The 22,339-nt window shown below is 50.4% G+C and overlaps 6 protein-coding genes across 7 annotated transcripts; 2 read left to right on the top strand and 4 right to left on the bottom strand.

The window, feature by feature from the left end:
* Window positions 1-306: 306 nt before the first annotated feature.
* Window positions 307-1,710, bottom strand: AAFC00_001864 (uncharacterized protein; the record flags this gene model as incomplete). The annotated part of the gene is made up of 1 exon (XM_069341118.1): window positions 307-1,710. The coding sequence occupies one exon, from the start codon at window positions 1,708-1,710 to the stop codon at window positions 307-309; it is 1,404 nt and encodes a 467-aa protein (XP_069204629.1).
* A 6,823-nt stretch (window positions 1,711-8,533) lies between these two features.
* Window positions 8,534-9,596, bottom strand: AAFC00_001863 (uncharacterized protein; the record flags this gene model as incomplete). The annotated part of the gene is made up of 3 exons (XM_069341115.1): window positions 8,534-8,704; window positions 8,778-9,348; window positions 9,406-9,596. 3 exons carry the CDS (start codon window positions 9,594-9,596, stop codon window positions 8,534-8,536), a joined length of 933 nt encoding a protein of 310 aa, XP_069204628.1.
* A 782-nt stretch (window positions 9,597-10,378) lies between these two features.
* AAFC00_001862 (uncharacterized protein) lies at window positions 10,379-11,297 on the top strand (the record flags this gene model as incomplete). The annotated part of the gene is made up of 2 exons (XM_069341114.1): window positions 10,379-10,791; window positions 10,853-11,297. The coding sequence occupies 2 exons, from the start codon at window positions 10,379-10,381 to the stop codon at window positions 11,295-11,297; spliced, it is 858 nt and encodes a 285-aa protein (XP_069204627.1).
* Window positions 11,298-14,948: 3,651 nt separating this feature from the next.
* Window positions 14,949-17,920, bottom strand: AAFC00_001861 (uncharacterized protein; the record flags this gene model as incomplete). Of its 2 annotated transcripts, none has more annotated exons than XM_069341113.1 (3): window positions 14,949-15,092; window positions 15,155-17,541; window positions 17,599-17,920. In XM_069341113.1, 3 exons carry the CDS (start codon window positions 17,918-17,920, stop codon window positions 14,949-14,951), a joined length of 2,853 nt encoding a protein of 950 aa, XP_069204625.1. The 2 variants fall into 2 exon arrangements, with proteins under 2 accessions (XP_069204625.1, XP_069204626.1); XM_069347956.1 differs by having other exon boundaries at window positions 17,599-17,899.
* Window positions 17,921-19,543: 1,623 nt separating this feature from the next.
* AAFC00_001860 (uncharacterized protein) lies at window positions 19,544-20,341 on the top strand (the record flags this gene model as incomplete). Its single annotated transcript, XM_069341112.1, has 1 exon — window positions 19,544-20,341. The coding sequence occupies one exon, from the start codon at window positions 19,544-19,546 to the stop codon at window positions 20,339-20,341; it is 798 nt and encodes a 265-aa protein (XP_069204624.1).
* An 86-nt stretch (window positions 20,342-20,427) lies between these two features.
* AAFC00_001859 (uncharacterized protein) lies at window positions 20,428-21,941 on the bottom strand (the record flags this gene model as incomplete). The annotated part of the gene is made up of 2 exons (XM_069341111.1): window positions 20,428-21,365; window positions 21,419-21,941. 2 exons carry the CDS (start codon window positions 21,939-21,941, stop codon window positions 20,428-20,430), a joined length of 1,461 nt encoding a protein of 486 aa, XP_069204623.1.
* Between the last annotated feature and the right edge of the window lie 398 nt (window positions 21,942-22,339).

Genomic DNA, 22,339 nt, shown 5'->3' with positions numbered 1-22,339 from the left:
AGAGGGCGGAGTAGGTCTTCTTCCTGGTGTGGATTCACTCACTGGCACGGTTTACGGGTATTGCTCATAGTTGGTTGAGTGGACAGACTTCTTCGGGTCGTGCGTTTTTACTTGATTTCATTGTGACAGCGTGCTATATACCGGGGCGGGTAGCATATCAGTGGAGGGTAGAAGAGGGGATGGAACAAATATCAAGTCCCAGAACCATCTGCTACAGACTAGCGAAGAAACGAAAGCCTTCCACAAGCATGTCCACCTCTTCTGCCCCTCACCTCAGCCAAGCCCCCTATTTATCCATACCCTCGGCTATTTAGGGCAGTTCTTGATATGATAACTCTTGAGTTTCGAGAACTGATCGAAGCCAAACTTGCTCAACGTCTGGCCCTTACCAGAGTCCTTCCAGCCGACCCAAGCGAGATCAGGCGCAGGGTAATCGCATCGATTGACAAACACCGTTCCGGCCTCGACGTCGTCGGCCAGCTCGTTGGCTTTCGCCACGTCCTTGGACCAGATACTAGCTGTCAGCCCGAATTGGCAGTCGTTCATTAACGCGATGGCTTCGGCGTCGCTGGAGACTTTCATGACGGGGATTACGGGCCCGAAGGTTTCTTCGGTCATTACTGTCATGCTGTGGTTGACGCCTGTGAGAAGCGTGGGCGCGACGTAGTTGCCGTCGGGAGGTGGGGAGTCGAAGGTGGAGTTCTTGGGGGTGGCGTCGACTGCGCCCTTGGAGACGGCGTCTTGGATGTGCGATTTGATGGTTTCGGCGCTGCGCTTGGAGACGACGGGTCCGACGTGGGTGGTCTTGTCGAAGGGGTTGCCCAGCTTGTATCCTGCGAGAACCATCTGGAGTTCCTTGACGAAGTCGTCGTGCACTTTCTCGTCGACGTATACGCGCTCGATGCTGCAGCAACTCTGGCCGGAGTTGAAGATGGCGCCGTCGACGATCTCTTCGGCTGCCCATGCGAGGTCAACGTCGGAGCGGATGTATGCTGGGTCCTTGCCGCCGAGCTCGAGTCCGACGCGCTTGCTCACGCTGTCGCTTGCTGCTTTTTGAACGGCGAGACCGCCGGGGACGGAGCCGGTGAAGCAGACGAGTTGGATCTCCGGAGCCTTGACTAGCTTCTCGATTTGCGAAAAGTCGCCGCAGTGGAAGTACTGCATGACATCCTTGGGAAGACCGGCTTCGTTGAATGCAGAGGTGATGTGCTCGGCAACAGTGGGTGTTTGAGGTGAAGGCTTGAGGATGACCGAGTTTCCGGAAAGGATGGCAGGGACAATGGAGTTGATGAGGGTCAGGTAGGGGTAGTTCCATGGGAACAGAACAAGGACAACGCCCAATGGGACTTTGCGAATATAGCGGTTGAAGCCCTCTTGAGTCTCGCCAGGAGTGTCTGCTAGAGCCTCTTCGCTGATCTTGCTGAGGTACTCGCCACGCATGACAGCGGTGGACACCTCCTTGCCCGTATATGCGATAGGTCTGCCCATCTGCTCTGTGATCTCCTTGGCCAGCACATCCTCTTTTGCTGTGATCAGCTCAAGTGCCCTTTTGACAATGGCCTTTCTCCCGGCAAGCGTAGTCTTCTTGAATGACTGGAATGCTTTGGCTGATCTTGCCGTCAGGTCCTTGAGTTCGCCATCTGTGAGACCCTTGCGCTCGACAACGGGCTTATTAGTGTTTGGCGAGATGGTGGTGATTGTTTCTGCCATGTTTGCCTGAATGATAGGGTAGTGAAAGACAATGGAAGTGTGGTCAGAGAGAAGATCAAAAGAAAAGTTGTGCAATTACGATAGAATACGTTTGTCAGAAGATCATGATATTGCAGAGCCCCTCCAGAAACGACATCATCCCACTTACTTAACAGTAGCTTCACTTTACGATACCTCCAGGGCACGATAAGGTAATGCGAAACGTTCAGCTAACCTTAACCCTCTTGTCGCCTCTCAAGTAACCCGAAGCCGGCCCGTCACTAACACCATGCGTCACTCCCTTATCAATATCCATCTCCGCCCGCCGAACGTGGCCAAAAAGTGCGACTTAGCCAAGTCCTTTTCGCGCGACTGGGACTCGTCTGCGAGTCTATATGATTGTTTTGATGAGGCTCTGAGCAGAATCGCCCGAAAGCTGATTTGTACTGTACAAGTGCTTGCAGTGTGCAAGTCGCAGGGTTGTGTATCATAAGATAAGGTAATCATGTACTGGAACGACACTGTTGCCAGTCACAGGGTGCTACAAAAGCTGTTGCTTCTACTCAGCACGACCCAGCACACTGTACAGATCGTACCTATCTTGCAAGGACTCGATTGTCGATGCTCAAACCTGCCAGAGGACGAATCATTCGCCTTACCACATCGTACCAGAATAGTAGAGCTGCCAGCTTTGATATAGGAATACTTGGCAGAATTGTTTACGCTGTGTCGCAGGATTCCGGGTCGCCTTGGTGATGGTAGTACTCATAGGCGAATGTATCTTTTACCTTACTGAAGCAGGCAGGGACTTACACTAAGTGACGGTTGAGCATGTACAAGAGCAAGCAGGTGCAACAAAATTGCTCTTCCGTTTGTAGTACTCAATTGCACGCCAGAGCTACAGTACAAACACTGAGCAAGGTATGGAAAGGTAAGGTAGGCTGGCCAGCGCTGACAAGACCACATAAAAAGTGGAACATCATGGCCATCACTCAACATTGAAACATCTTGCCGAATCCAACTTGTGACACGGTGGGCTGGTCATGACGAAGCGAAGATCGAAGTGAACCCACGCCGACAAGCATGCGGGGCCTTTGAACACAGCCCTTTCTTACACGCTTCGAACATAAAGTCCCCCATGCCCCCGGGCCCTGTTCCTCTATGATTTTGCACTCTGCGTCTCCAAAACTCGCCCTCCAAAGTGCTTATTAGCTCGATCACGATCCCGTGCTTCACGCACACCTGCAAGCCACATCACCTTATCACAGCATCAGCGTCAAAATCCAGGCAACCTACAGCAAACACAGCACTTTGACACGTCACGCCTACCATGAGCGACTACATACCCTGGTTTTCTCAATACGTACCCGAGCCTGATGATCCTGAATGGATCCATTTCGATAAAGTACGCCAGCGGACTCCTGAGCTGCAAGACTGGATCCGAATTGGCGCGCCTGCCTTGGAAACTTCCTTACAGCTGGTCGATCCACTGCAGGAGTCAACCGGAACTCAGAATTGGGCTTCGAGGCTACATGAAGATCACGTCACAGGCTCTGATGCCAGTGCAGTCTGTCAGCCTGCAGCCGCCACTGCGCACCAACCACCAGTCGCCGACGACAGCGCTACTCCCCTTGAGATTTCGAACCGCTTCCAGGAATCTGCATACACCGCTGATCCAGACGGTCCCTGCAGGTGAGTAAAAAAAAAGACATGAGCTAACAAAGGGGCGAAAAGACCGGCCGGACACCAGCCCTATCAGGATCGTTGCATAAATACTCAAGTTATGCTTGCAGATGTGCAGCGTAACGCGCTGAGTGAACGCTCCGAGCAAGAGCTACTATCAAGCGGATCTCAAACAATGGGAGTATCTGACAGTTGACCTCAAGCATGCTCCATATGTTTGAGGGTATACAGCCGAAAAGGTGGCTTAAGTGTACACATGAGAAAGCACAAGTCTGCCACTGGAGATCCAGGCTCTGGATACCACTGCGAGACTTGTTCCAGAGTCTGCAGTGGAGCTTCTGAGCTCGAAAGGCACCAGCTAATTCACGATGGGCCAAGAATCGACTGTCCCATCCGTACATGCAAAAAACGGGGATCCAGAGGCAACTACCGCCGAGATCAATTTGTTGCACACCTCTGTCAAGGTCATCCTGAAGCCCTGTTCTGGCCATGCCTAGTGGATGATTGCAAAATGAAAATGTCCAGCTTGGTCCTTCTTGCTGGTCATCTCAGACATCACTGTCGCAAGAATGACTTGTTACCGACACTGAAACGTGATTATCTCAGCATTGCGCATATGATTGTTGGAGCCATGTCTATGTCTCGTAAAAAATGACCCTATTGCTCGCTGCTCAAAAGCCATCTCACGCGAGCATCTCGAGTCAGACCACAACAAGGCCGAAGTCCAAGCCGCGGATGAGGCTTTTCGTGTTAGGTCTATTAACCCGCGGGACTGGAATCTAGCTTGTCCAGCCTGTGGTCACGTCGTCCACTGGCAAGATCGCAGTCGCGATTGGATAAAGCACGACCTTCAAGAACTTCAAAAGCATGTTGCTGAGCAGCATATCCTTCGGAATTGGGCCCTTGTCAAGGACTGGTTTGAATTGCCTAGTTTTTAAGAACCTTATTGCTATCTCCCGTACGACGAAGTCCTTAGGAAAGACTCAAATCATCAACGTCGCCCAAGTCTAGAATGGAGAGACCCACAGAGTCTGTTCTCAGTTCGTGAGCAGATGCTTATGGTCGAGCCAAGGCTCATCATCCACCCTGTCTTTAAGGACCTCGCCCCTCACCCACAATCGCCAACTCTGACAGCTCGTCCTTGAAAGATGACATTGTCTGATTCTCTATGATCTTCCCCCTTTTTCATAGTACGCATTGGGTGGTTCGGACTGGCTGATTACGAAGAAACTTCTTCTGGGAAACCTTCCGAGCGATTGTGGGAATACGGTACTACGTTCATTCACTAATTTGTTCCTGATGCTGTGTTCTTCTGTTCTGCACCACTTCGTATATGCTTTCCGTCTTATAGAGTTGGACTAATCCCAGTATCTCAAATTACACAATTTTCTATCCTGAATTGTGATCACCATCATAGCAAGGATTCAGCAGGAAGGTTTCTCGTCTTCTGCATCATAGTTCACGTGCTGCCAAAGTATCTGCTGCTTGTTCTGCCAGATGAAAGCGGCTTGCACAGCAGTCAAGATTGCCAACAGACCGCTCCCGAATTCAATGCCATTCACCACACTATGGCTTCGAGAACCACTCCAGATGCCAATGACTGTTGATAGTAGTATGGCTGTAGCTAACCAGATGCAGGCCGAACTTTGACTGAGACCCGGACCGATCAAGAGTGCATTCGTAGTATCAGCATCATCGATACCAAAAGAGGCATACCGGGTCATCAGGTCGCCTCCTTCCCTCAGCATCCCATGATTGTGCCAAAGCTTGGTCAAATATTCGTTCTTTTGGGAAGACTCAATGCTCACTTGTTGTGGAGAGCTCTGAGTTTCAAGGTCCAACTGGACAAATACTCGGCGCGTGTATCTTACACGACTTGGGCCGTCTTACTTACTGAGCTGATAGTGACGACGCTTATGGCAATGATTTGCATGCAAAATGCACGCAGCAGCGGTCCGAAGTATTGTTCAATGAAGCTCTGATGCTGTCTATATATCGATTGGAGCTTTCTGAAGAACACCTCGCTGCTCTCGGTGGAGTCGAGAATGATCGAGTGCATAACGTGGGATCTACCCTGTGGCACTACGACACGTATGTACAATCCGTTTTGTTGCTCAGGTGTGGTTGCTGAGGAGACTCTGGCAGAAACCAAAGTCATGTCTGTCAGGTCAATTTCATTCTCGAAAGACATGACGATAGATTATGATGGAAGCATATACACGGAATCGAAAACCTCACTCCAGCACTGAAACCCAAAGCATTTAATACAAGCAGTCATGGGCAAAAAGGGCACTGTTACTTGCCACTTCTGATCTCTCAGCTGCATCTTTCTGCCCTTTTTCTCATGTCTGCAAAATCCCCAAGGTGGCTGATGAGTCCGATATTCTGCCCTTTTCTGCATCTTGTATACAAGTGATGTAGTCTGAACGACTGCCCTTTCTTTAGCGACAAGCGTGCGCCTCCTGAATCATGTGGCAACATTGTGCGACAAACACGTTCGCGACTCGGGTACCAATCAGGACTTTTGCTGCTGAATCCTGTGTCAAATCAGGGTAGATGTGCCGTATGCACTTGTCCTGAGGCGGTCATGTCTATGATACAGTACTTATCTTATACAATGCTCGGTGTGGGCCTTGTTTACTAGCCTCATATGGAAGGTCTTGGCCGTGCAGATCCCGCTAAAATAACAACATACAGTAGGATCTGAGCACTATGTTAAGCGAGACTTCTCTCAGGGTCCTGATTGACTCTAGGAGACACTACAGTATCATCGGTGACATACTAGGTGTGTAGCCATTCTGTCTGTTCCATATCTAGTGCACGAAACGTGTCAAATGCATTTTGTCCCCTCAGAGAAATGGCATAGCTTCAATGCGAGATAAGAGACATTGTCATTTCTAATCGAACTACAGACTACGATAAATTTCGGATGCTCCCTGCTCATTGACCATGCCAGTCACTTCCCTATCCTCAAGTCATAACATCTACATTTCCAATTTCTCGTCTATGACACAAAAAGATGACCGATCCACATTTCTCAATTGAGACACCTCGAATGTATCTATCCTACCTGCGACCTAGTAATGAGATTCATTGCAATTTCCTGATCAAGCTCTACAACACACCCGAATTCATTGGCTCTATCGGCGGCAAGCCCACCTCAATTACTACCGTGGAAAAGGCTCGAGGACAGCTTGAAGGCCGTTTTCGAGCCGAGCATGCTCGCAATGGATATGGGACGTATCTAGTCAGTCTGAAACCCGAACAGATACTAGAAGGGGCGGTTGATCGAGACAATGGTATACTTGCACATTGTAAGCCCATTGGCACAGTATCCTTGATGCGCGGCGAAGGCGCAAACTCATACACTGTACCGGATCTTGGGTTCGCTATCTTGCCAGAAGAGATGCGAAAAGGGTATGCAAAGGAAGCTGTCCATGGGCTGCTAGGGTACGCTAAAGATACACTTGGAGTTGACGCTGTGCTGGGCCTCTTCGATCCTCAGAATAAGGCATCTGAAGGAGTTTTTCGAAGCCTTGGTTTTGAATACAGAGGAGTTATGCCATTGCATGTTTTTGGTGGGGTTCAGGGAGCAGTTTGGACTCTTCCTGGAATGGCAGATGACTTGGCTGTGTATGGTTTCAAATCTACTTAGATTATCGTCACTCGATGCCATGTCTAGTACATGAATACAGCTTTAGTTGAACTACAGTTCCCGATACTCTGATACTGTATATAAGGCATCTATTGAGACTAAACATCTTTCTGCCATGTCATATTATACTTTGCTTCTTGCTCAATCTGAAAAAGCCTCAACCTTTCGAAATCTATGCATTCATGTTCAACGCCCCAGCCAGTGTTTGCATTGCGTTGACATGATAAGGACGCGGTACAACAAGCTTGTATACGAGGCTGATTCTGTAGATCAGTTGTCTAGTAATCCGATTGATGCGGATTGGATTACGCATCTGGAACACTGCTTCGAGTATCTTCGGCTGAGTATTACCTGCGGAGACTATATGGTGTTCGAGAGCGATTCACCTCCTGGGAGTCCGGAGGAGTACTGGAAAGATGGGTTGAGTTGGGGTGTAGTACATTCTTGCGTAGATTGGGATGGATTGAAGAGATATCAGGAGGAGCAGGTCATATCATACAATAGTACGTGGAGTTAAGCATAGATGATCAGGTGGCGCTGCATTCATAAGCACAAAGCTCAAGGAATAATAACACGTTTTCCGCTCGACTCACATAATAACAATAATGTGTCACCGCGTAGGATCTCACGGTCAAGTTACACTTAGATATGCAGAGAGACAAGCTATATAAAGATGGCTAGGTAGCCTATGCTTTATGCTGAATTGAAGCTATGTCTCGAAATGGTAAGCGTAATAGTTTGCATCTCAAACGAAGCTTGTCCTTTACTCGTTATGCTACTGTACATATCTCAGAGCATCACCCTAAGGGACAAAACAGGTCGGACATTTTGGATTGGGCCATGTCGTATAATACAGAAGCAGCTAAGGAGAGCTGACGACTAAGACTACCATAATATGCTTAGAAGATACTTGTTCATCATCGCTAGCCGTTGAATTTGGGCGTTAAATGGTTTCACTGTCCACTGTAGATACATTAGGAGCTGATAATTGCAATATTTCTACACTCTAGCTACACTGATCAAGTTGTTGATTCGAGGTGTATACGAGAGTCTGGATCATTATTGTAAAAGAGGCTGAGGTAGAACTCTGGCCTTCGTAACGAGTCTTTTTTAATTCAAACCTTAAATAAGGACAACACCATAAACCTCGACAAGACCTGCGTTTTTGTGAGTCATATTCATCAAGGCGTTGCTTGATACCGTATTCCGCCATTGGCGAGGCATCATTGTCCTCGGTATGTGCTATCGCGGTTCGACCGCGTGAACACGTGCCTGGTCTCTTGCAGGCGGGAGAAGGGGCACAATCATAGAGCTGCCCCTTCATTAGCGTGCTTGGCTACTTCATGCATACAGGGTACGACCACACCGGTCAACCAGAAACAACAGTCACTTCGGCAAAGGATCGAGTCTGCCAATGCAGCTGCAAACTTGGAACAGATGAAATGCTGGTCCTCATCATTTCATTTGTACAGACAGATAGTCTAGCGTCTTCACAGCGTAGATAATCTATGGCCAGTACTTGTCGAGAAACTCGCATCCTTGCTTGACCCACGCGTCACTCAGGACATTACCGACGTCAAAGCCATGAGGGCCAGGCTCCAGGGTGTAGAGAAAGGGCGTCTCGGGATGCTTCTCTTTGATCTTGGCTATGAATCTCTCGGTACCGTCGATGGGGACCTAGGTCAAATATCAACCACTCATGCTCATTCTGGGGTTCATAGGGGCAGGATTCCTCTTGGCTTTCACTTACGAGTTCGTCATCTTTACCACTGATGAACCAGAACGGCGGCAGGCTCTCCGCCTCGTCGATCAGTCTCATCGGGAACAGATTCTTGTCTGTGCCCAGGAACTCGAGATATCTACCCTGTCGCATAACCTCAACAACGAACATCCACGTAGAGTCAACATCCGTCGCCGAGGACCTGATAGTGCCAGGCTTGAAAGTCTTGAGATAATCCTCGACGGCAGACTCGACTCTAGGGGTCCCGAAAAGGTTCTTAGGGTAGGCCTCGGTATAATGGCGGTCTTCGAGGTCGATCATGCCGTACTGGGAGATGACTGCCTTGAAGTTGATTTCTGGGAAGCGCAGGGCGGACTGTGTGGCTAGATAGCCGCCTGCGCTTTCGCCTGCCACTAGGGTCTGGGTCAAGTCTGCTTCGACGTTCGGGGAGATCTTGGAGACTTCATCTGCGAAAGAAGTTTTGAACCAGTCGTAGAAGGCTGTCATGTCTTCTGCTATGTCTTTGCCGGTTGCTTCCGGCAACAGGCGGTAGTTGGGACTGACATATATGGCGCTCTTCGATTCAGTAAGTTGTACGAGCCTTGTCTCCGGTTAATGCCATGTGGTTTGTTATATAGTATGAATGACGAAGACTTACCATGTTGCTACCCATGGCTCGTACATCTTGTCTCCATTAATGAGGCAGCCTCCATGCCAATGGATAACAACGGGGTGTTTTCCTGGTGCGGCATCCTTCGGCACACATACTGTGGTCTCGAGATCATGTCCATTGACAGTCTTGTAGACAAAGTCCTTTGTGACGAAGTTCTGAAACTTGGAAGTAGACATGGCGGTAGTGGGAAGTATAATAACAACGGCTTTACAGACAGAATTTTGACAATATGCAACTGATGCTTGAGATGATAGTCACTTGTTTCTTGGCGGACTTCTTACACACACATATATATATAATCGTGATCGTCTTACGGTATAAGCGGTGGCCAAGAATGATCTTGACTTTCCGAATATACCTACGTCCGATATCTCCGTGGAGGCCTCGAGGTTGCTGCCTCAAAGTCCGGGACGCGATACTCGTAGGCTACCATTTCATGGAAACAATATTATTCGTCGAGATAAGACCAAATGGAGGGTATAGGTCTACAGCCTGCTGTTTGTGGATGGAAAGATACGTGTAGATTATAAACACAGTGCTAGCAGTGCTGCGGTGTCCTGTTAAGGTATTCGAGCAAGGCTGAACTCAGCCCACCCTTGTCGATAGTAGTGTTTGTGCACACGAACATGTAGAGTCTTCGTGGGCCAGCGTCGAATATCATGGCACTTTGCGAACTACCTTACGATACCTCAAAGGATACTGAAGTCAAGGAAGCACTTCTCGTACTATGTTACTATACGAGATGAAGTGTAGACGAGTTGATGCCAAGAGAGTCAAAAGTCATGTGGCGCAGTCGTCAAATGACGCATGGTTTGCGGCTTTCCTCTTGCGGTCAAGCCACATGTCTGGACCCTGGGTGGCGTCTGGAGTCTTCGAGGGTCAAAAGGCAACACTTCACCTGTTCCTATCTTTCGAAAACAACATCACACAATTCACATCTCCAAAACTAAACATCAAGATGGAGAAACAGCCTCTGATCGAGCAACAGCAAGACGTCGTCGAGCCGACGCTGCAGGATCTCTCCGTCCGAGTCGAAGAGGCGCGAATCAACGCTCAAACCGCACAACGTGATCTCTTCGCCGCACAGCGCCTTTACCAATCAGCATGGGCTCGCACGCCGCGAGGACGGGTCTTCAAGGTCTTCTTCTTTGGTCTCTTGGCAGTCATCGCTTTGCTTCCTATCACCAGTATCTTCTGTATCGCTTTGATGGACGATGATGCCGTCGAGGAGTATTTGCCACGCAGAGTTCCGCTCGAGGCTCACATCATGAGCAAGTGCCCGGACGCTAGAGATTGTCTACACGACTTGGTCCTGCCTGCGATGGTCAATGTCAGTGGATTGGTGGACTTCAAGCTTTCATACATTGGATCGTAAGTGCATTTCCATTCTCCGCTCTTGCGTCAATATTTAGACTGACCTGACTTTCTCTAGTACCACTGACCACGATGACGGAGTTGTCTGTATGCATGGCCAGACCGAATGTCTCGGCAATATCGTCGAGCTCTGTGCCGCGCACATCTACCCGGACCCAAAGCAATATCTCGGCTTCACCATGTGTCTATCAAACCAGTACAGCGACATTCCCTCCGAGAACCTTCTTCAGGACTGTGCCCTCGAGCACGGCATGGACTTTGGCAAGCTGAACCAGTGCGTCAGTGACGACGACGGCGAAAGAGGCGTCAGCATGCTCAGGAAAAGCATACAGAGAAGCGCAGACAATGGCGTCACCAAGAGCTGTACCGTCAGAGTCGACGACAAGGTCTACTGCATCAGAGATGGTGGCAAGTGGACTGATTGCGAGAACGGCTCGGAGCCCAAGGATCTCGTCGATGAGATTTTGGAGCGTAGGTGGCAGCACACTGCCGGACGCGAGTAGGGACAGACACCAATTACATGTTGATAAACGCCACTGGTGAAGATGTAGTGAGTGATTTGGTGGTTCCTTTTACTCGGTTCGGACGTGTTTACATTTTGCTCAAAACAGCTTTTCTTTTAACTATTACCTCACACTTGGCAAAAAATTGATACCCCCTCGCAATATGACATTTGATTAATTCTTTACTGTTTAATGCATTTGCCGGAATTAATGAAGCTTGACTCTGATGTTGAAATCAATTAGTTGACTTCGAGTCTTGTACATGAAAGCTATAATGGACTTGAAAAGATAGTTCAGTGGGTCGAGTCATTAGATATGCATGAAACATTGATGAAGCTCAAAGGTTGATTTCGGTGGATGCTAATAGTCACACCGATAGAGTATCAATCTGATCAAAAGTACAGATGAAGGTAGAAGCCACGCCGCGTGGCGATCTCATCAAAACAACAAGAACCCAAAGATTAACGCCAAAGCCTGCCATGACGCAGTATGCTCCGAATCCAAGGCCCCATCCTTCAGACTAAACCGAACCAAATCAATTCCGAGCCAAGTCAAAGCCCTGAAGGTTCGACCGCAACTCCAACCTCAGCCCAAGTTCAAGTTCGAATCAGAAGATGAAAATGAATCAAACCTCACTCCCTCCTCGCCCTCCTCAGCCTGCGTCTCGCCTCGCGATAATATCTCTCATCGCTTGCCTCCTCCTCACTCCTCACTCTCTCCTCCTTTCTTTCCGCTACCGAAACACGTCTGCTGGTCACCATCACCCCGGACCTTCTCGATGGCGATGGTGACGTGACAGTCCGCGCCCACGCTGACGACGCACGTTCCTGGGACAGAGCGTAGGATGTGTAGAGGTTGTTAGTGAAGGTTGGTGAAGGCGTTTTTCGCTTTTCTGTGGGCGTCTGTACATCGAGGTTTGCTGATGGGGAAGGACGCTTTTTGGTGTTGGTGTTGGTGCTGACGTTGTTTTCCTGGAGGGTAAGGGAATGAGGAAGTGGTCGTGGGGTAGTAAATGGCGATGCGAGCAGCAGACGCTCCGTTCTTTCCTCACTGCCGCCGTTTCTGCCGCCGGATTGCTGCTCGCTGTGTTCTGTCCTGGTCCTTCGCGCCGTATTTCTTCTGAATGAAGCCCCGGCGTTGCGGCTGTTGTCGCCCCTGGATCTGCCCATTCCGGTCGGATCCCCAGCTTGCATTCTTGCTGCCAGCGCGTATGATGCGGCTTGTGCGCGAGCAAGTGAAGACCTCACTGCGTTTCTCCGTGACTGAGAAGATGGAGAAACTCTGCTTTTCTTGCTTTCTCCCGAAGCAGAAGCAGGCATAGATGCAGGCACTGCGGAAGAACTGCTCTCGACGTCCTCGTCGATGACGATCGGGTGACTTGCTGTGCCCTGCTCCAGAGCAGCAGAAGCATCAGCACGAGCAGTGGTTGAAGCAGCACCAGCAGTGGCAGATGTCTGGGCTTGCATCGGAGCAACGACATCCTGAGCAGGCGCACGATCACGCACCACTACACCTGCCTCGACTCTCACGACAATACGTCCAGGGCGGTAGACTTCCGGATCGTTGCTCAGGGGCTCGAAAGACGCTTCTGAGGAATCTGACTCCCAGTCGGAGTCGTAGTCGCTCTCCTCTTCTGAGCTGCCCTCCTCTCCCTCGTGGGCCTCTCCTCCCCCATAGGTCCCGTCTCTAGGAGCTCCAGAAGCAGCAGCAGGAGAACCCCCAGTGTTGCTGTTGACGATGTTGTTGCCGGAGATGGATGTGCGGGTGTTTGCCTGCACACCGTGTCTGCGTGCGTACCTCGCTGCAGAGCCATAGCCGCCTGCGTAGTGCGTGCGCGCGTTTGCGTGCTTGCGGCCACACATCCTCAGGGGCTGCGGCGGCGGCGGTGGTGGTGGTGGTAGTGGTCACCGTGGTGACGCCCTGGGTAATGGTGGTGGAGGATGCGGTGCAGAGAAGATTGGAGTAAGATGGGGATGCTCGGTGGCTCTGGGATAGGTATTCGCTGTGCTGTGTTCCTTCTCTATGTGAAGAAGAACACTGACCCCTCACTCGTCTGAATCTCGCAAGTGAATCGTAAACGTGAACAGCAAACAGAATGATTCTGCTGAAGAAGTGCTCTGGTGGAAAATCAACTGTTCAACCACGAATGCTTTCACTCAACGAAAATGCTTGGTGAATGTTTCTGTATGAGCAGTAATGTACAACCTAAGTAATGATTCTTGTAGTAAGGTCAGAGAAAGACAGGTTATATAGCTAAGGTACACAAGTGCTTAAGTGTATTGCGTTGCTCGGCGCCCGCAACGAACTTATCACTTTTCTTGCATCTAACTTGTGAGGAACACAATCCACTGCCGAGCATTTGTGTTGCAATATACTTTTTTCTCCTCTACACGGGGCAACTCGTTTTATTGCTCATGGCCATAGTTTGTCTATACTGGTGTGTAGTGAAGTACACTCTAATAGACATGTAGGCTACGAGAGTGGAAACGAATTCATCACTTCTCTTAGCTCCAACTCATGAGAAACTCAACACACGGCGGCAGACTGGTAGTGCAACATGCCGTTCCCACTATACTAGGAACATATGTTCTAGGCAAGACAGTGACTATGCTCAGGACCATGTTCACTGCTGCGTAGCGCTTGCCTATCACTTTCGAACAGAAATCATGAGAGACCAGGAGGCAGAACTCACTTCCAATCCATCCGTCTACTCCTGGCTCGATGACACACCTAAGCCCATTTCACACATGCAACTACACTGCCCTCATCCGATTCCATCTGGGAAGCAAGCGCACAAAGTGAATAAGTGAGCCGGCACGTTCTTACGGGAAGTGAATCGTTTTCGTAATGTGTGGCATGATCTTTTGCGTAGCGTTACTTGCCGGGATGAGCTGTGTCTCTGGGCTGTTCATGGAGTTAGCATGACTTGAAATGCTCGGTGTCAATATACAGTCTGTCAAGATCTGTGTGTGGTCATGGATGTGTGCAGGCGAGAATTTGGTGTCGTGCGAGTTTGCTCATACGACCCCAGCGCGAGATGATGGTGAAAGTCTTTCGGGCAGCGAGTTCCAGGGGGCGATTAAACGAGATAAAGCGAGAGATAGTAGTATTTTCAGGAAAGGCATATTGGTGGCAAGAAACGGAAGAGAAAGAATGGAAACAGGGGGTGAGAAAACAAGATAATGGAGGTAATGGGAATAAAAAGTAGGTAGGTACAAACATACCAAAGCTCTACCATCAATCTAGTCGGTTTCGGCACGCTTCTTCAGTTGTTCATCTACATCATTTACACTCACAGTTAAAACAGTGATTCTCGATCAAAGTGTCACTTTCTGTTTCTTAGGCCTTTTTCCTGCTTCATTTGCTTGTCTACATAATCATACAATTCGTGAGTGTGATGCAAAAGCGACGGAAAGCTGCCAACTTCGTTCCACTCGTTCGTTCCTCTCATCTTCTGTCATGACCGCCTCGGCCAATAAAATGAGAAAGCCCCCCAGGGTATATGGCTCGACCTGAATATGCTGCAAGTCCGCAAAAAGATAAGGAAATCATCATCAACAAAAAGGAGAAAAGAAAATATTGACAAGGTCCATGTAACAACAGACCTTGCTCATATCGACATGTATAGACAAAGTCTCTCGTGCAATGGCTTCATAGAGCGAGGCCGGTGCCATCGCCACACCATCTGTACAGTGCGAGCACCTCTCGTCTTCGTTGCTGCTGTTCGACAGGGTCCTCAATCGTTCGACCTCGGACTTGTTGCAGTGCGGATCGCATGACCTTGCGGAAGTTACGCTGTCGAAACATATCAGTACGATCTCTCAGAGGGTAAAACAAGAGGAGGCAGGAAACAATACCTGATACTCAGTATTCAACGTCACAACGCAAACCTCGTGCGCTCTCACAATCGCCTCACATGCTCTAATCACAGATGGGCTGGCTTCACCCTGCAGTTTGTCTGCAATCAAGAGAAGTAAGAAACTGCCCTGGAGCAAGTATATACCAAAAAAGAAAGGCATGAAGCTGAGATCTGGGTCATAGTCGAGTATTCCACTGATCGCTTCGGCGGCAGACACAGCATGAGCGGTCGCAGAAATGAAGGACTGCGACGAGATCCACAGGTCGTTATCATCAATCATGTTGATAGGGTCCCATTTGCCGTTCAACAAGATATGCAGAGTGTGCAGGAGATGTGTGCCATAAGCAACCAGTATCTTGGTGAGAAGCACCGGTTCCGTCATTCGATTGTTACTCGTGCTCGACGCAGGACTTGCTTTGTCGTCTGGATTACCGTTCGGCTTCTCTCCGGGGGCATGTCGTGCTCTGAACACCTCCAAGCTTCGTTCATAAGCGTCCAATTGAAGGCTGATTTCATGCTGCATATCATCGAGATCGGACCCGCTTCGAAGACGCACTCCAAAACGTGGATGATTGCGCGCATGATTCAGATCAACAATCTCGCCAAGGATGGTCATGAGTGGTAGAAAGTAGCCAAAGATACCATGGCCTACACACTCGAAACCAGGCCCTCTCTGCCGGAAGAAGTTTTCTTGTCGTTTATCAAGCGGATAATACTCGCCTGCCTGGAAGGCCGAGTCATCCTCGGGTTGCAGCAGACCTTCGCATTCGGCATCGAGAAGGAAGAGCGGACGGTTGTAGCACAGCGCTAAGTGTCGATCAACAATATAAAGCAGCCACCATATTCTACGACGTTCTTCTCTTTCTTCTTCAGAAACGGTTCCTGGCGGGCTCACACGTCGCTGTTGCGCATGCATGCTGATGTCAACCGCTGCAGAGCCGTCCTCGTTTGTGCCTTCGTCGGCGTGCAAGGGCGTTTCAGGGTTGGGGGGCAACTCTCTGCCCAGCTTCAATTCTCTAGCCAGGGACCAAGCAGCATTCCACCATCGCAGACTCGCTCCTTTGTATTCACTCGCAGAAACAACAGTGGCCAGATTAACATAAGTGGCCACATCGTCGAGCGCGCCAGTCGCACCCATGGTGCCGCTTTCGTTGTCGTGCCTGGCAGTTTGCAAAGCAACGCCGAATCCACCTAAAGCTACACCGTTGATGACAGGATTCATGCTCTGTGAAGATACGCCCTCGGCTGGGGTGTGGATAAGCGGTCTCAGGAGACTTATAGTCAGCTCTAACAATTGCTGACAAATCCTGCCCCGTGCTGATGGTGGAGATGTAAGAAAAGACGATTCACTCGTCTGGGCTGCCACCCAGAGCATGCTTGCCAACAAGGCAGGGCTGCAGTGTCGCGGACTATACTGTCGCATAAAAGACCGCTTCCTGAAAAGGAATCCTAGAACGTAAGGCGATTCGGGCTGTACAAAAGAACTGTACGAACTTGCAAAATAAAGCTCGAGCAGATCACAGGCAAGACTTGGAGGAATAATTGCAGATATCCTAGGCAATATGGGCTTCAAAACCGGGTATCTGAGATGCTGACTCGGTGCCTGTGTGTTGATGCTAGTATACAACGCGGCCGACGGAGAGGGCAATTGTATCCAGGCAGGAGAGCCAGCGTTTGGAGAAGCGCCAAAGAAATTGTGATTTTGTCCACCTGACACGGGAGATTCACCCAGTCTGAAAGCGCCGAGGCCATTTTGGCTGTGGGGACTGTGACCAGAGTTGTACGGCGAATCTCCGTAATGCATGACGCCAGTAGGTGTACCTATGGCAGGATGCAGTCCTCCATGAAGAAGAGCATGCCCGTTCTGGTTCATCGTCTGTCGGTGGTAGTCGTCGATAGAACCTCCATATTCAGCTGCGCCTATGGACCCACTGCGGTCGTGCAAGCCGTTCAGCGGTAGACGGGGATTGGGAAGCATGTTGACGCCGGTTTGACTGGCAAGGGCCATCTGCGTAGTAGGGTAGCCGTCCCTTGTGAAAGCATCTCTCGTGTGCTGGTTCATTAACGGAGCAGCACGCGAGATTGGAGGTAAGCGAGTCCCGCTGCTGTTCACCATCTCTTGGCCTACGGTATCCTGTGAGCGGTCGTGCAGTGTATTAGCGTCGCGGTAGTGGCTATGCTTTTGCCTCTTCAGCGCCGGTTTGCTTGTGCCTGCTGTATCGCGTGCATCGACACTGCCTGTGCCGCGCTCGGTGACTGAAGGTGGACTCTCTTGTCTGCCTTGGTCTGCGGAAGACGACGTTTGCTTTTGCCTCTCAAGTTCGCGACGCGATGCTTTGCCACGCTTCTTCTTCTCTCTGTTGTATTCGCAAGCAAGCCCAAATTCTGCTTACTATCAGCAATTATGACGTGCCGCGGACTGCGAAAAACACCCAGACTCACCAACGCAATGAGCGCAAGGGTTTTTACCATCACATTTGGTTCTCAGCTGGTTGCATTGATCACAGGCTCGACTGATCCTTCGCCGCACAAGAGAACTGTCTGATTTTTCTTTGGTCTTTGCGCTTCCATCCTCTGTCTTGTCGGCGTTGTTGCCGTCGTCTTCAACGCTGCGCGACTCTCTATCGCGTGTATTCTCTAGACCAGACTTGAAAACTGCAGCGTCATGCAGTTGTTGAAGCGCATAGTGGGATCCCTGGGCGAGGGCGTCCAAGCCTGTCAACTGTCGCTGTGACGGATCCATGTTATCGAGTTGTGTCATCATGTTTCTTCTATCGCCAGACTGGCTAGATCGGGATTGATATTGATGGCCTGAAGACAGCATGGTCGGTGGTCCAAGTCGGCGCAAACCTCATGCGTGATGACAGTCTCACTCATGGACCAGCATACACTTTTCAAGGACGCCCATGTGAGATGGGCCAAGTGCTCGTATAATCAAGACCGAAGACCACTCAGATGAATGCAAACATGGCAAAGGAAGTGAGACTTTCCGTGCAGGCTGGCCAGATGTGCGGGTGCGCGGAGCCCCGTGGGTCCGTGAAATCAACGGCGGGGTGACGCTTATCCTCCACACGGGCAGGCCGAGATCCATATGGAGATACCCCAAACTTCTTTGCTCTGCACCAAAGACATACCTTATGCAAGATCAATTCTCTCCTTTCCCCACGTGCATCAGGCCACAAAGTCCTGCTGTGCACCATCGTTGTACATGCTGTCACCGTGTGTGTGCTCGTGAGCCTCAACTTCGTCTGGCCAGGGTCCGATCTCGTATTGTCTGGGACATGGCAGGCGTCATAATTACAGGAGTTTAGTCCGAGTTTAGAGTTTACCTCGATTACATCTGCCTGCTTGTATATTCGGACAGACCTCGGACGCATGTGATTACGAAACCCATCTCAGTTATGGAATTGTTCTTGTCGTTGATCTACCAACTGCTCAGCGTGGAAACACAGGGATCACCTGGACATGATGGAACGGCTCGTGGGTAGTAAAAAGCGTATCTGCATTTGCCATAAGCAGCAGTGACAAGAAGTGAAAAAGCTTCGATGGCGCTTCGAGGAAATCAACAGACCTGCAGCTTTAGAACATAGTGTAGCTAGCACTGTTGTCATAGCTTCATGCACTTTAATCTGTCAATACGAGATCGATGCCTGCGGGAGACACCGCCCATCGACTGTACCTGTTCTAGGCTTCTATTCACACATTAGCGACAGGGTCGGCCGCAATGGCCTGTATACAGTCACGAAGTCTGAGCTTCTCTGAATGGCGTCGACGATGAAAGTGGCAGAACCACCAGTCCGCGTACTGTGGGCATGGTCAAGAGATGGACCGCAGTCAGCCAGGGCGACACCATGTGCTTGCGGGACGACGTGAGGCATGAAGATCCGTGTGCTGGATGCATTCTTTCCGCTGTGTTTTGATCTCTTCATGCGGATAGCGAAGCACTATCCAGTGATAAATCATGCCATCCATCAAAGTGCCGGCCGGACCTGTTGTGATGGAAATGTGCATATTGCTAGTGCCATATCTAGTTGCCAGATCTCGACTGATTCCAGATTGCGTCTAGGCGAAGCCTACCTTACATTCTTGATTTCTGTGAATGTGCCTCTGTCACACTTGAAGTTAGGAGTAATTACTAGAGAGTATTTCCAGAGTACAAGATGTACAGTCCTGTACCTTGTGGGAAGTGAATAATGCACGAACTGCTGGCTCGAGCTTGAGTGGCTCACATGCACAAATGACCCGCGAGGACCCTGAACATCGCAAGATCAACGGCTGGGGTCCATTGATGGGTCCATTGATAATGGATTGTGGGACACTGAAGCTCTATCGAACAAAGAAACACGCCTGTTTCATCTTTGTGTCGCTATCATAAGATCAAAACAAAATGACTACCATTGATCCGGCTACCGGTCAATCTCTGTCGGAGTCTGCAATCCAACGAGTTCTATTCGTGTGTCCCCGGGTCCACGTCTACCAGATCCCGCCCCTCACCAGCACCAAAGGCTTCACTGCCACATCATGGACAGCTCCCCCACGACCCACGGCGCAACAGATCTTCACCGCCCGCGTCAGAATCATCGAGACTTCCCTCAATTCAACGATAAAGGCCGACATTGTCCTTGAAGATCCCTCCACTGGAGATCTTTTTGCCGCAGCTCCTTACACCGCTCCTGCTGTGCTGCAACAAGCCCTTGACAGCTCGAGGTTCTTTGCTGTGCGTGTAGTGGGAGAGGGTGGAATGAAAGCTACTCTGGGTATGGGATTCGAGGAGCGCAGTGATGCATTCGACTTCAGTATTACCTTGTCCGAGGTGAGGAAGGTTCTGGGTATGGACCCCGCCAGCACCTCGGGACAACGAGCAGGCAGCAGCGCCTCTGGCAGCGATGCTGGGGACCAGCCGAAACAGGACTTTAGTTTAAAGGAAGGAGAGAGCATCACGGTCAACATTGGCGGTCGAGGAAGGCGGATCAGAGAGGAGAAGAGAGACGAAGAGGAAGATGGCGCCGCTCTGTTCTCTCTTAAACCTCCTCCGCCTCCAGGACAGGATGCAGCTTTCGCTTCGCTGGCTCCTCCTCCACCTCCGGCCAGAGCGACAGCGAATAGAACTCCCTCACCCGCTGCAGCTCAGCCATCAGCGCAGGATCTCGGGTTTGACGATGGCGAGTTCGGAGAGTTTCAATGAGGACGAGCACTTTCGGGATATAATTTACAATATGTTACAACTTCAGTTCTCTCTTCTTTCCTTCCAGAAGATTGAAATCATCTACCTCATCGTGGGTTGAATATCAACACCAAGAAACCCATAACTGCGATACCTGCAGCGGCGCCCTCGAGAGCTACCGTTGTCACGTCCACTTTCTTGAGAGTGACAACTCTCTCAGAAAACATGTCCAGTACAACAGCCCGCAGTTGTTCCCATCCTTTCTTCACGTCCTTCTGCAGTGTCTGCAGGTTGAATGCCTTTGGCGGCTCTGGAACCTCCTCGATGGCTGACTCGACTGTGTCGCTCGGGACCACTTCGACAGCTTCATCGGGCAGGACTTCTCCTGCTGCCAAGGTTGTCTCGCCGACGGGAGCTTCTTCATCGTCAATTGCCACCACAGCCTCTAGCGCAGACTGCCCCAGGTCCTCCACCCTCTCCTCCACCTTCTCCAACGCGGAACCCGCAAACTCCATGACCTCCTCTACTTGCTCCTCAACCATCTGCTTTGCAGTAGGAGCTTGAGCGGTTGCCGCAGTGATTGATGCTGTCGTCGCGATGGAGTTCTCTTCCAGGGCAGTTCTGACTTCCTTGACCAGTCTTCTTCTCCTCCAGGGTTCGATGATGGCCAAATTGGCCAGCAGTAAGACGATATTCAAACCCATCAGCCCAAATGTTACCCAGGTGCTGTTTCTCCTGATTGTGTCACTCCAAATCTGCTCTTCGTGATACTGTTTCCTCTCTTTTCTTTCGAGCGTACTCCGAGCGTCCTCGAGGCTTCGCTCAGCCGATGCCAATTCTTCCTTGGCTCGCTGCACGGCTTGCTCGTTCAAGTGTTCAGAGCGGATCAGAGACATGTATCGTTCGAGATCACCAGCGGACCAAGAGTGTTTGCGTTCGAGAAGACCGACCACTTCTTTCTGAGAGGCAGTCTGTGCCATTTGCGCCTGTGAGTATGCCTCCTTGGCCGTTGCAATCGCTGCATGGCGTTTCTTGACGTCTCGCTCTGTCCGAAATGTTAAAGTCTACTGCTTCACTACGATCCAATGGCAAACTCACCTTGCTCAATAATCTCCTGTCGCAATGAGACAATTCCTGAGTAGTCTGTGCCCGTGTACGTGTTCAATTGTTGACTGAAGATGGCAGCCTTGGCAAGGAAATCATCCATCCACGCCTGCATGTTCTTGGACAATTGCCATCTGCCCTTCTCGGTATCCGATGGCAAGTTCTTCGCGGGTGATGACGTAAATACATGCCCAGCATCCCCGCTAGGAATCGATCGTGGCTCTGCTTGGGACGCAGGAGTCTCCAGTGGATCCGGAGGCGACTCGATTGGTTCTGGATGCTTGTTCATCGAAGGCTCCCCGACGGGAGACGGCCTGGTTGGGGGGATGTCTGGAATGGAGTCCGAGGGTAGCTCTGGCTGTTGGTTCTGTTCTGACGTCGGCGGTGGCATCGCTATACTCTCAGCAGCTCTAGCGGACGAGGCTGAAGAATCTGCCTCTGCATGACTAGATGGAGGAGGCTTGCGAAGGCTATCATCTGGTCCTACGTCTTCGACATGACTTGCTGGCGGTGGCATGTGAAAGAGATCGGACGGCTTGTCTCTCTCGCTTGGAGACTGCCTCGCAGCGAAAGAAGACCAGCTCCGGGTCCATTGGCCCTTGTTACTCAATCGTGCATGGTCATATTGTCTCGACGCTTGCTTGTCCCAAGCAGAGAGTCCTCTATACCGACATTGCGAGCAGACAAACCCGTCTCCTGCTGTAGACCTGGCAAAAGTCTTTTGAATGGATCGCAGTAACGGACGCACAGTCTGCGACGTTTTTGCGCTCATCTCAGTCCAAGCTGGGCGGATGTGCAGAGCTCCCTCAAGCTTCTTGTTGTTGATACACCTTTGTACTATACGTCCTCAGTATCTCGAGTGTGTTGCCGACGTACACCCACCGCCAACCGCCGCGGGGGAGAGCTCGGGAAAGC

This window comes from Neodothiora populina (genome assembly GCF_041146345.1).
Source record: "Neodothiora populina strain CPC 39397 chromosome Unknown canker_contig_13, whole genome shotgun sequence".
In the NCBI taxonomy this organism is placed as follows: Eukaryota; Fungi; Ascomycota; class Dothideomycetes; order Dothideales; family Dothioraceae; genus Neodothiora; species Neodothiora populina.
The sequence above is the reverse complement of the archived record's forward strand: the minus strand, read 5'-3'. Positions and strand labels throughout refer to the sequence as shown.